This window comes from Talpa europaea, assembly GCF_964194135.1.
Source record: "Talpa europaea genome assembly, chromosome: 8".
Lineage (NCBI taxonomy): Eukaryota > Metazoa > Chordata > Mammalia > Eulipotyphla > Talpidae > Talpa > Talpa europaea.
This window is the reverse complement of record NC_140075.1, coordinates 118,835,358-118,848,890: the sequence shown is the minus strand read 5'-3', so window position 1 is coordinate 118,848,890 and position 13,533 is coordinate 118,835,358. Positions and strand designations below refer to the sequence as shown.

The window sequence follows — 13,533 nt, the reverse complement described above, 5'->3', positions numbered from 1 at the left end:
GCCTGGGTCTGAGGATTTGCTTGGCTGGGGATTTGGGAGGTCTGGTTGGTGCTCAGTTTGCCCGATTTTGTCATCTCTCCCTCTCTCTCTCTCTTTCTCTCTCTCTCACACACACACCCGTGCACACCCCCGCCCCCACAGCCTGCCCGGGAGTAGACACTCCACGCCTGGACCACCTCATCTAGCCCCCACCCTCTCTGCCCCGGGGCACAGGCTAGCGGACCTGGCCTTCCAGAGGGGCTCCTGTCGCCTACCTCCCCACCCAGCCCCCTCTCCAGCTCCCACACCTATGGCCCCAAGCCTGCTCCTGGGCTCCTGTGCGTTTTCTGTCTGAATAAACCTGTGGGCTGGGCCACCCCACTGTCTCCATCCTCAGTCCCCGGTGCTCAGCACCTCTAGCCTGTGTCCCAGGGAGGGGGGCCCTGAGATGCAACCACTGCTCTGGGTGGGGCAGGATGGCCCTGCAATGGGTGCTTGTGGCGGGGAGAGCTGCAGTGCCCATCAGCAGACACCTCATTTTGACCACCTGAAGCAACGTGTGGCCACGTGAAGTTCCCAGGGTTCCTCCCACCGATGCAGGGGCTGTGGCCTGGTCTGTGCCTGGAACAAAGCAACACGGCCCAGGACTCAGGACATTGGCCCTGGCTTGTGCCAAATGGGGTATGTGGAATTCGAGGCTTCCCTCGTGGCACAGCCTGAGGGGTGCTACCTTGCTCAGTGAACTCTGTCTCCTAAATGTCACTTTTTAGGGAATCTTGTCCCATTTTATGTGACAAGCCTGTTTGATAGGTTTCCCCAACACCGAGCGTGCTGGTAAGTAACACCTGTACCAGGCTGGTGCCAGGTCTGGGCCTCCATCACAAACAGTATTTAGCATGACTTAGTAAATGAAGTCACCCCCTGGCAGGACATGCCCGAATAGTCTGGCGACAGGAGCCGGTCCTGGCACACAAGTCCGCGCCAGCCCTTCCGACGGCCAAGTTACCCTGAAGCTGCGCCCCAGTCTGAAGGGGCAGCCCGGCACTACCCAGGTGCCCCTGGCTGACTGGACAGTCCAAGGTATGTTAGTCTTTGTTTCTTCTAGTGAAAGAGACAGAATCGTAGTGGGGACACCCCTGAAGCACTAGGGTGCCACCAAGTGCACACAGGAGGCGTTGGCCTGGAGAGAACCTGAAATCAACTGCTCACCTACCACTACTCAGCCAGGAAAGTGCCAGAGAACCACTCCCCGCCACCCCGCCCCAGCCCTGGAAGAGGGAGGCCGCTGCCTGGGCAGGGGTCCCCAGGGGAAAGCCAGCTTGTCCAGCACGGCTGGCACAGGGCATGTTGTGGGCTCAGACTCAAGCCTGCTGAGCCTCTTCCAGAGGAAGGCCCCCCAGGGTTTGCCCCCTCCCTGCCCTATCCAGTCTGGGTGTGAGGGCTAGGGGCCTCCCAGATGCCCGCCCCCCACCTTGGAACGGCCAGAGGGCATCAGTACCCCGCCCCCTCCCTCCAGTGAGACACCTGGAAGGTCTCCTTGGAAGCGCTGCTCTTACCAGCCTGTGGCCCTGGTGCCGGGAGGGTCCCGCATTCAGAGCAAAGACAGCTCAGGGTTGCAGCTGAAAACCTGCAGCAAATATTTGCTGTTCCAAAGTATGACGGCCCCACTGGGACTGTTACTCATTAACGTCCTGCTCAGAGGTGTGGAGCTTCCAGAAAAGCCAAGATGGAGGGGCAAAGGCTTCCCGCACCCCCGAGCAGCCCAGAGATGGAAATTCCACCTTGAGAGCCGCTGCTTCTCAGCCCCTGTGGTGTCCTGGCAAGACCAGATCGGGGGCGCGGCTTGCTCCAGGCGTGAGCTGCTCCCGCGAAGGAAGGAAGGAAGGAAGGAAGGGTGGGGTCCTGGGCTGGGCGGCCCACCCTCGGCCTCCCCAGGGACATCTTCGGCCAAGGGTGGTGACAGCCCGCATCTCACCTGTCAGCCTCCACCTGCTCACGCCAGGTGCCTCCCCAGGAAGGTGTCACGTGAGCTCGAGGCCAGTTCTTGTGCGGTGATGTCACCAGGCCCCTCTCTGGCTCACCACCCCTGCCCACTTCCAGTCAGGTCTCCAGTGGTTTGGGGGACCCCGCTAGCTATCACAGCACTTCACAGCTGCTGTGCTGTCCCAGGGGCGAGGCTACTGGTGCCCCCCAGAGCTGCTGGGCCCACATTCCATGTGTGGCTGGGGCTCTGGAGTCCCGCTGCGGGGACAGGGCACCTTTTCCCTCTCTGTGCCCTTGTCACATGGCCTCAACCTCCTCCTTCACCAGGCGCTGAGGAGCCCAGCTCCAGCCCCAAGTGCCCACGTCTGTCTCTTTCCTGTGCCAGGAAGGCAGGCACCCCATGGCGCCCACACTCCTTCAGGCTCCCTCTGCTCACGCCTTTCCCCAGCTCAGCAGGACAGTGGGCTCCAGGTGGGTCTGCCCTGCCCCTGGTGCCTACCACCCTAGCCGAGCACCCTGCTGAGCACCCAGCTGGGAGGAAGGCTGAGGGCTTGCCCAGGACTAACTCTCCAGAAATAGAGTCCAATGGCATCGCTGAGAACAGAGACTTGGGAGTCAAGCAGGAGTCAAGCACAGGATCTGACCAGCTGTGCAAACTTGGGCAAATCCTTTGACCTCCCAGTGTCTCTAAGACAGTAAAATTAAAATGGAGACAATAAATAGGGGTGACCTCACAGTCAGGGGGTCCTCAGAGGGAAGGCACATCTGTGACAAGCTCTCCACCCAGAGCCTGGCCGGGGAGTTACTTACGGCTCCCCGCTCAGGCAGAGGGATGGCCAGATGGACTGTCCGCTGCCCGATGGCAGCGCGTGGTTGCTTAGTTACGGAAGGATTTGGAGGGAGTTCCCTGGCAGAAAGGCAGGCTCAGGAGCTTCCAGGCAACCTCCCGAGGGCAACCGAAGTTCCCCAACAGCCACGTGACTTCTAGTCCAGGGACACAGGGACACAGGGACACAGGGCTGGACCCTGGGTGAGGGGAAGGAGGACCTTTGGGTCAGTCCGTGAGCAGCGAATTGCGGGCACTGTTGTACGGAGGGCACTGGGGCCATCCTGCTGCACGCACGGTGCCTGCACACACCCATGCCGCACGCACCCTTGACCATAAGCTGTCTGCGTACGTCCTTCCCCTGGTCTTCTGTGTTCCTCGTCAATATTTATTTAAATTGTTACTTGAAAAATATTTAAATAATTTCAAACGATTTAATGTAATTTAAAATAATTTCAAATAAAACGTATTTTAAATAAGTTCAAATAATGTCAGCATTAATAGTCAGAAGCCCCCGTCAGTCAGGTCACCTGCTAGAGGACGGTGCAACCACAACCTCACGCAGAAACTACACAACCCACAACGCTTTGCTGTCTCCCGTGGTGTCCTCCTCCTGTGGAGCTGAGGGTGTCCTCTGAGGTCATATAGGGCGGGGGCCCAAGGAGGAAAGTCAGATGTGCAGCTGGCTATGGCCGTTAACTCACTCTACTGCCCACTTTTTGGTTTCTGGAAATCCCCCAGCTGTGGCTTTGCTAGCTGACTGGCCTTCTGAGGTCAACAACAGCAAGACTGCAAGAATGGCCCCCAAGAATCCTACAACCCTTCGCCCAGATGCTCTCATTTTATTTTTATTTATGTATTTATTTTAGATGATGAACAATTGATTCTTTTTTTTAAAGATTTATTTATTTATTTACACAAGCACTGGGTACAGTCAGAAGCGCGGGAGGGTGAGAGGATTCACCAGAGCCAGAGCGGGGAGCAGAGCAGGCAGAAGGACCGAAGTACACTGCTGAGGGGAGCAGCGGGCGGCAGGAGAGGTCTGCGCGCCATGCGGGACCCTCACCTGTGGCCGGGGATGGAACCTGCGCTGCAGAGGCTGCGGGCAGCTTCTCAACCCAGCGCTCAACCTCTGCGCCACCCCGGAGCCCCCATCCCCAGCACTTTAAAGATGCCTTCCTGTTGTGTTTTGGCATGCACGATTTCTCGTTGTTTTAGTTTTCACTTAGAAATAATTTCAAACTTTACAAAAAATTATAAAAACAACAGTGCTGCTTCCACACACCTTCCCCCAGGCTCCACATGGCAGGTGACACAGCAGAACGAGCAGAACCAGCGGAACCAGGAATCCCAGGGATACCGGATAACAGCCGCGTCATCAGGCCTCCCGCGCCCGCCCCTCCCCTCGGGCACGCCGTGCTCAGGTGTGACCAGGTGTGCCCAGGGGCGCGCGCCGCAGGAGAGCCCGGAGCAGCCTGGGGGACCCTCCCGCGCCCAGGACGGTCGGCGGGGCCCTGGTGCCCAAAGTCAGGGGCGCAGTGGGCTCTGGGCGGGCACCCTCAGCTGGGGTTCACCACCTTGCCCAGGAACAGGCTGCTCCAGGTGAAGTTGTCGAAGACCATGACGACGAAGGGCCGGTCGAAGCGGAGGGTGCGAGGCTCGGCGCCCTCGTCCTGGCGCACCCGAGGGGCGCCCGCGGCCTTCACGCCCTTCTCCTGCAGCTGCAGCCCCGCCTCATGGACCACCTGTGGGGGCGGCAGGTGAGCGCCTGCGGGGCCGCGCACCTGGGCCAGCGGGTGGCAGAGCCGAGGCTCCGAGCAGGCCACTTGCTGGCCCTGAGGCAAGTGGCCTGGAGCCAAGGTCTGCCCCCTCCGGACCCGGCTCCTTCCAGATTTCTCCTCGGAAGGGGGCGCGGGGGAGTCCCGGCTGGAGAGAGTGGGGCTCCTGGCTGGACTATTGGACGTTGGAAAAACTGCCCTGAAGAAGCCCAGGGGCTCCCCAGGCACAGGCCCGCCCTGGGCCCGCCCCACTCGGGGCGCGTAATCGGCGCGATTTCCCCAGGTGCTTGCACCTGCCAGGGCGGGCGAGGGCGCCTCCGAGAGGGCGAGGCCCTGCCGTGCTCCAGCTGAGGGGTGAGCGAGAACCCTGGGAGCAGCGAAAGGCTCGCGCAGCTCGTGTGAAAAGCCGTCGGGGGCCCCGCAAGAGCGGTGTCCTGGGGCGCGCGGCCAGCACCCCCCGGGGCCCTGGGGAAGGAGGTTTGCGTGAAACAGACGCTCGGTCTGCGTCTGTCTGATGCCTGCTGGCTCTGTGGGTACGGTGCGCTGTTGACCCTCCTGGGCAGGCCCTGCCAGGCCAGGGGGTGGCTGTGTGGGTGTGGGCATTCACACAGAGGGCGCTTTATTGGGCACCTACTGTGTACCAGGTACCACGTGGCCAAAGGCCATGTGTTTGGGGGTGCGGGTTGCTGCCCTCAGGCTGTCCCTTGTTCTCTCTCTTGCTTTGTCCTCCACAGGACTCTTAGACCCTGAGGGTGGGGCTGCCTGAGTGAGGGGGGCTTGGAGAGACCTGGGCCGCTTGCCCTGGGACCTCGTCCTTTGTTCCTTGTTCCTGATTATTATTTTTTTAAGATTTATTTATTTATGCAGATAAGAGCTGGGGTACAGGCCAGAGGTGTGGGGGTGTGTGTGAGAGGATTCACCAGAGACAGAGTGGGGAGCAGAACAGGCAGACTGACTGAAATACACTGCTGAGGGGAGCTGCTGGCAAGGCAGAAGAGGTCTGCTGCGCCATGTGGGTAGCTACCTGGCTGGCTGGGGATCAAACTCGTGCTGCAGTAGCTGCGGATTGCTTCATAGTGCTGTGCTTAACCCCTTGCGCCACCAGGGAGGCCCCTTATTATTATTTTTATTGTGAATTTTGGTGAGGAAAAAAGACATGGACTCTAGAGACACTTACCTTTGACACCTCCAGCCGGGCCTCTTGAGTGATGCCTGAGAAGTCTGTCTGGTTGTTGAGCAGGTCAGCAATGTCCATGTCAGCCATGATGCCCCTGAGGTCATGGGCTCCGGAGAGGGACACCTTTGGGACATACAGGTCTACCCAACTGCTCGGGAGAAGAGGTGGGGGTTAGACCTTCTGGGTCTGGGCCTGGCAGACTCCCGTGTCCCCTGCTCTCTAGCCACGCCTGCTGCTGGGGTCAGGAGAAGGGACAGAGCAAGATGTCTCTACCTCTCCCTGTCACACCCAGCTGGACTATTGGACATTGGAAAAACTGCCCTGAAGAAGCCCAGGGGCTCCCCAGGCAGCCCCTGGTAGGTGTGGAGGGAGCAGCCCCCGCTGTGCCACTAAAGCAGCGTGTAGATGTTAGCTTGGTCCCAGCCCTTTCTGTGAGGGTGTCCCGTCTACACAGCAGGGCAGCCTGGGGCAACACCGGCACGGGGACGAGCAAGCAAATGGGCCCCTACATTGTGTAAACATAGGCTCCCTGGCACCCATACCACACCCTGCACCCGCACACTCAGGGTAGGCATGGATGGTCCAGGGAGTCTAGGAATGCCCTCTGAGTGCCTCATGTAGCCTGGGGACCTCTCTGAATCATAGGACCGTAGGAGCGAGGTCCACCTGCCTGCCCCTTCCTGGCTGTGCCTGCAGCTGGCTAATCCTCCACACACAGCAGCACGGCGTAGGTCTCTGAGGGTACAATTCAAAATACAAAGAACTCGACCCATAAACTGTAAAACCTGCATAGATAATAAGGCAAAGGAGCTTTTTTGTGGATTTTCTGCCCACAAAATTCTTGGATTACCAAGCTCAGCCAAGGAGAATTGGTCTGGTTCTCTTGCTGCTGGTGCCCTGGTTCTGCTGGTGCCCTGGGCACAGCCTGTCTGACTTGTGCCAGGCCTCCCTCCAGCTGTGCTCTTGGGGCTGCTTCCTGCAGGTTGAAGTTGCAGGCTTAACATATAGTTCATAGCCAAATCAGTCTGCTCGGCAGCCCCCTCCGGCGCAGCAGACCTCTCCTGTCTCACCCGCTGCGCCCCTCAGCAGTGTATTTCAGTCAGTCTGCCTGCTGTGCTCCCCACTCTGTCTCTGGTGATCCTCTCCCCCACAAACTCCCTGCCTCTGAGGACCCCCTGTCAACCATCCTGCACCTCTGGCCTACACTCCAGTTCTTGTACACAAAATTAATTAATTAAAAGTGTCATCATAAGCTGGTCTGTGTGCAGTTCCGAGTCAGCCCCAGCGAGGTGCATGATCGGGCCCCCTATGGGCCCCCCCAGTCCCGGGAAGATGGTTTGACCCGAGATCTTTCCTTTCGCTGATAGCAATATCTCACCCTCGTTCTGTCCATACAACTCTCCATTTTGTGGGAGCCCTGAGCGCCTAGATAGGGTGCTGTCCAGTTCATGAATCATTTAATAGTCAATTACATCTCTACATTTGTGAATTTTGTTTTTCAACAGTGGTTATCAACCTCCCAGGGAGGTGGGACCTTGCTTTAGGGAACGCTCCCCTAAAATCTCAGTGTCTGTAGACAACAGATAAGTAAGTGTGGCCTCCAGGGCAGAGATCCTCATGCCCTCGCGGCCCCAGCAGACAGGGTGCCAGGAGCCTTGGCGGGTGGGGGGCGGAGGAGGGCGAGGCTCACCTGCTGTTCAGGGACGTGGACCACCTCTGAATGGTGTCACGGCTCAGCGCGGTGATGACCGTGTCTATCTCTCCCTCATCCGGAAGGATGAGGAAGGCGGTCCCGTTGCCCGTGTAGTCCAGCTGCACCAGCTGGCAGGGCAGCTCCGGGTCGTCCAGGTACTTGATGGTGCTCGACTGGAACATCATGGGCACCGTCACTACGCGATCCGCGTTCACGTGGAAGTCCCCTTCCCTGGTGCTCTCCGGGTCAAAGGGCTGTGCCCATGTGCCTGGGGAGAAGGGGGGAGGCAGCTTTCAAGGAGAGGCCTCTGCAGGGGCACCAGGTATGTGCCGGAGAATGGACAGGGAAAGACCCAGGGACAGCAGGAGGAGGCTCGAAAGATGCTAGATCCATCCAGCGGAGGCCGCGGGTGGGAGGCTCCGTGTAGAGCTGCCTTGCACGAGGAGCCTCTGCTGGGGATTATGATCTGGAGTTTCCTTGATGTTGCCGAGGGGTAGGTGTCAGATACTGCACCCGCTTCCCCTCCCCTCCCATTTCACCTGCCCTTCTCTGAATGTAACTGATTAACTGAAATTGAACCAAGTGGATCGCACGTCTAACAAGATGATTGCTAAAATGAGGCGTGGGAAAATCGCAGAGGATGCATATAAGGAGCAAGGATTTACTACAAGGAATCGGGGGAGGCTTCACAGAGGAGGTGACTTTTGAGCCAAGATTTGAAAGGTGAGAAGAAGTTTTAGGCAGTAGATAAGTTGAGGGGGGCCCAGGGGACAAAAGGGGCTTGGATGCTGTAGCAGGCAGAGTGGTCCCCCAAAGACGTCTGTGTCTTCATTCCTGGAACCTGCTAATATGTTACATGGGAAGAGGGAATTAACTGTCTGAGAGATGAGGAGATTATTCTAGGTTACCTGGGAGGCCCAATCTAATCACAAGGTTCTTAAATTTGGAAGGGGAGGGCAGGAGAGGTGATGAGAGCAGCAGAGGCTGGGGTGATGTGATGGGCAGGGCTGGGGCAACCCTGGATTTAGAACCACTGCTGCAGTAAGGAGTTTAGATTTTATTTTCAAGGTAATGTCTCTCCCAGTTGTCTGTTGATTGGGGCCTGGGGATTTTGTTAAACATGCCAATGCTAGAATTTTCCTAAGGTGATTTTGCTTTAGTAGGTCTGGTATGAACTCTGGAATTTGCAATATTAGCAAATTATTTTTAGGAACTCCAGAAAGCTCATACACCTGCAAATTTGGAAAATCCTGCCTCAGCCTGAGGAAGAGGGACTGACTGGAGCCCACTGAGCAGTCGGGGATGTGTGCAGGGTAGTCTGGGTCCTGCTGGCCTTCCTGAGGGTGGGGATCTGGCTGGCTCTAGGCTGTGTTTACAGACCCTGGGCTAGTGCCTGACTCACAGCCAGGGTTCGGCCAGTGTTTATAGACTGTGAGGCTGCCAGACTATTCTTGCGCAGGTGTTTGGCCTAAAATCTACCTGCGTGAACTTGGGACAGTCACTCAATTCTTCTAGATCTCATTTTGACCTTCTACAAGCCAGTATAATTCCAATGTCCAAGTAGGATTATTATGAGCGGAGTGCTTAGTAAAATTAAAGTCTTTGCCCAAGTGTGTGCTTGGGTTTTGATGGCTATTACTATTCCTGGCAGTGCCCTTGGAAGAATCGGGAGTACCTGTGAAGAAGATGTAGTTGACCAGGATGAGGCTGGCTGGGCCATCCAGTTCCATGAACAAGTCTGAGATTTTCCCCTGGGTCTTATTCTTGATATGCTCTTTGATTTGTCTGTCAGTTCTGGCCCAGTCCTGGAAATCTGTCTTTAAGGCCTCCAGCTCATAGTAGCGCCTGGTATCTGCCAAGAACAACTCCGGAAGCTCCAGGCTGTGGTCCAGGAACAAGGCGCTGCCCATGGTCATTTCCAAGCTAGTGTCTGACTCCCCAAGGAGGCGGTGGAGGTGTCGGAAGCTCTGATGGATTTCAGCCTCGGATATCTCACTGAGGTTGAAACCCAGACCCTGGAGGATCTGGGCCCGCGTGTCGCCCCTGGCGCCCAGAGACAGCATAGCCAAAACCATCGAGATGCTGACAGGCGAGATGAAGACATTCTTGCCAGGAGTGGAGGCCACGAGATACTTATACAGGCTGAAGGCAAAGTCCACATTGTTAGGAGCCAGGTTCCGGTGAGGGCCCCTGGGGCTCACGTCAGCATTGGCATCCTTGGTGTGGACAGTCCAGAGGCCCGTGATCGACAGCCAGAGGAGACAGGTGTACGGAAGGAGCAGCATTTTCCGGTGTTGCCAGGCCCTGCCGAATCAGGAGTGCTTGTTAGCTGATGTGGCCGTGTGAATGGCGGGGGCTGAAAAAGATGTTCCATACAGAGTGTGGGTGTGGCTCATGGGCAGTTGTGTGGCAAAGAGTGTGACAGTTAAGTACAGAATCACTATTTGATCTCAGAATTCCACTTCTGAGTGCATGCACAAACGAATTCGTGAGGGGCTCAAGCAGATGTACCTTGATGTTCGTACCTATATGATTCACAATGGCCAAAAGAAATGGAAACAGTCCAAATGTCCACCAGAGGGTGGACAGGAGAAATGAGGTTGTGAAAGGAGAACATGCCTTTGTTTCTCCTTTACTCGCACCTCGCTGCCACGCTTTGACACTGGACGTGTGGATTTTCTACACAGCCAACAATTTTCTGGCACCTGCTGGGCATCCTACGCTGAACTCAGTTCCGACATCTTCGTCCGGAGAGGGCATTATGCCCCATGAGCCAAGCGCTCTGTCCCACTGCTCTCTCCACTTCACCCACCAATTGCAAGTCCCCCGGTGTCACCCGTACTTCCCATGGGCTAGAAATCAAGGTCCCTGCAACCCTCTCCCTGGGTTTGGAATTTGCTAGAATGGTTCACAGAACTCAGGGAACACTGAGCTTACCAGCTTACTCGAAAGGAGATGACTAACGATTTGAACGAGCAGTCACATGCAGAGACTCACGGGGTGAGGACCAGAGGGGTCCCCAGGGCAGGAGCTTCTGTCCTGTGTGGTTGATGTGCACCCCTTCTTGCCGGGGGATGTGTGGACTAACACGGCAGCTCCTTGAACCCCTGTGCTTTGGGGACTTTTATACCTTCATCCCATTTCACCTGAGCATGATTGATGATTAACTCAGTCTCCAGGCCTCTCCCCTACCCCGGCACAGGGAATGGGGCCCAGAGGGGCAGCTTCTGTTCTTTCTGGTGACCTGCCCCTGCCTGAAGTGATCCAGGAGATACCCAGGGGCTCTTCCTGAGAACAAGAGACATTATTATCACCCGTAAATCTCAAGGGACTTAGGGATTCTGTCAGGAACTGGGGTCAAAGACCAAACATTGGCACAAAAGATGCTGCCAGGGCTTTGCCACTTAGGGAATCGCAAGGATTTCAGGCTCTCTGTGTCGGAAACCAGGGCAGAGACCAATACGCCCCTTCCATGGTGCCCCAGGGTGCCAGGCGCCCGGTGGGACACTGCCGAGCCTGAGGGCTGTCACAGGGCTGCAGCCTGAGCACACCCTCTCCGGGAAGACAGAAGAAGACAGAGCGTGAGTGGTTCCGTGCGTGGGGGACCTCGCGGGCCAGACTCCAGTCCCGCTAAGTGGGATGGAGCAGACGGGGCCTCCGTGCCTCCTGGGCAGCGTTGCAGCCAAGAAAGTTGGAAAAGCTGTGGGCGTGGTGACAGCTCCACGGCGAGGGGGTGGGGTGGGCTCGGCGCCACGCCCCGCACACACTCGAGGGGTTCGCTTGGGTCTGAAGCCACAATAAAAAATGAACGCGAAAATTAAATATAACTTACTAAGAATGTTTCGTGGCAGCAATTAGAAACCCACCTCCAGGCAGGCTCAAATCAGCATGTGGACCTTCTGCTCGCAAGGAGGGGTCCCCAGATTTCCGGTGAAGAAGGGGGCCTTACAGGACAGGTGAGCTCCCCGCAACTCCCCACCTAGGGAACCAGCCACCGTGTGTGTGTCGGGGGGACCTATGGTGAAAGCAGTACCCCCAAGACTGCATCCCACTTTGTGGCACTGCCTGTCTCTTTCCCAGGGAGGGGGTGTGCTGCACACCCAGAACCTCATGAGAGACAGGTGCCAGCAGCCCTCATCCGGGGCCTCTTGTAGCCCTCCCTCTGTCCCTGGAGCCGGGAAACAGCTCTGCAGTGGCTTGGCCCACCCCCTTCTCTGCTGTGGTAGCAGCCCCGCTGCCCTGTGGCCCTCCCCGGCCGTCCAGCTCTACAGACGCGTCGCTCCTTCTCTTGCATCTTCCCCAGATGAATGGGGAGCCCAGCTCTGCCATTCTGAACTGCGCGACTCGGGGAGACCACTTAGACCACCCCGGCTTCCATGATGCCCACCCCCGGCTTTGCCCATTTACCTTCTCTTTGGGGGAGTTTTCTCCTCTCAGCACACAACCCAAGTTCAGGGCTCACCATTTAGCAGTCACCCCCTTCCCGGACTCCCTGCTTCCTGCTCGGCTCCCTCCAACCCCAACTCCCTTCTGAAGCCATCCCCTGAAACTCCAGCTGGTTACCCTGCTCCCACCGAAAGCTGCCCCGCCCCAGCCCCCAAGACTCACAGACAGGCTGATCCTCAGGGACGTGGCTCAGGGGGTCCTCAGGACCCCATCCCTGGAGACAACCCTGTCCTCAGCCTCAATCTGGTCCTGTGAAATCTCAGCCACCGCAGTGCTGGGTGTCTGGGGGTTCTTTCCCCCACCACATGTCATCCCCCTGTCGGGGGCAGGGCAGGTTGGGCCACTTCAGGTCTCTGATGTTTGTGGAGCCTGGATCTAGCCTGGGAGCTGTAGACACCCCTGCCTTGCTGACTCGCGGCCTCACGTTCCTTGCCACTCATGTGCCAGGGCACCTCCTCCAGGAAGGTGCTCTCTCGGCCCCTGTCATCTCTCCCCTGGTCTTCTGATCCCTCTGGGGCGAGGCCCCGGAGCTGTGGGCAGCTCACTGGAGCTCTCACTTCCCCCACTTTCCCTGCTGTGTCTGTGGGGATTTGGAAGCTCATCCCCTGCTGTGCTAACCCTCCAAAGAGGAGGTTCAAACTCTGCCCCCTGCCCCCGAACGGGTGGCTGTGCACATCAGTCACAGCTGCCTTCAAGGCTTGCCCGTGTGGCCTCTCTTAAGGGCATTCTGGGCCCACATCCTGGGCCCACTGTACAGATTTGAACACTAAGGGCCAGGGAGGCAACAGCTCAGAGCAGGGGCTGGACCCTGCACGGCCTCAGAGCCTGTGGCTCCGCCTTCTGCGTCTCCATATAAAGCCAAATGGCAAATAACGCAGCTCCCTGCAAAGCCTCCAGCAGAGTAAAAGTGCCGTGTCCGTGCTGTGCCTGTGTTGCAGTCCATGTGCCTCTCTTAGCTCCTCATTTCTCAAAGGAGTCCCCCAACCTGCAGCCACGGCCCGGGGCAGGTGTGGTCCTGCCTTTTGACCTCACAACTCCTGGGGTAATGGAGACAGTTCCCTTCTATCTGCCATGCCAGGGCCCAGGTCACTGATGAGGGGGTATGACTGTTGAATGAATGCACAGTCAGCCCTGGACCACCGGCACCCCTCCCCAGCCTGGTCCCCGAGATGGGGCACTGCCTCGTGCAGCTCCACCCCAGCCCTCCAGCCCCGTTTGGTGCAGCATGTAATGGTGGTGAGCTGAGCAGCACTGGCGACGAAGACGGTGGGGATGACTCTTAGCTCAATGTCAACTGCTGCCAGGCAGGAGGCCAGGGGACATCTGAGCCCGGTGGGTGACCTCTTGACTCTGGGAAGCCCTCCCAAGGGTTGCCTCATATCCCTCCAGGCTGCCCTTGTGTTCAATACCCCGTAAAAAAAAAAAAAAAAAATCAGCGGCTGCATCATCGCTTTGCTCAGGAGGCAGCTGGAGCAGGAGGGATGGGGCGGCCTGGGCGCTACTCACGGCCTGCAGGGACAGGGACTCGCTGGACAGCGGCTGGGTCCTGCTGGATGCTTCTAGCTCGCCGACAGTTAGCCGCCAGGGCTGCCACTGGCTAAATCCTGTTGGCTGGGTTCCCTGCTGGTTAATGGTTAGAGGGGGGCCAGTG

The 13,533-nt window shown here is 57.7% G+C and overlaps 1 protein-coding gene across 1 annotated transcript; it reads right to left on the bottom strand.

Annotated features, from left to right (window-relative positions):
• Positions 1-4,347: 4,347 nt before the first annotated feature.
• On the bottom strand, positions 4,348-9,721 carry LOC311176037 (corticosteroid-binding globulin-like; the record flags this gene model as incomplete). Its single annotated transcript, XM_084241336.1, has 4 exons — positions 4,348-4,533; positions 5,744-5,891; positions 7,434-7,704; positions 9,112-9,721. 4 exons carry the CDS (start codon positions 9,719-9,721, stop codon positions 4,348-4,350), a joined length of 1,215 nt encoding a protein of 404 aa, XP_084097462.1.
• Between the last annotated feature and the right edge of the window lie 3,812 nt (positions 9,722-13,533).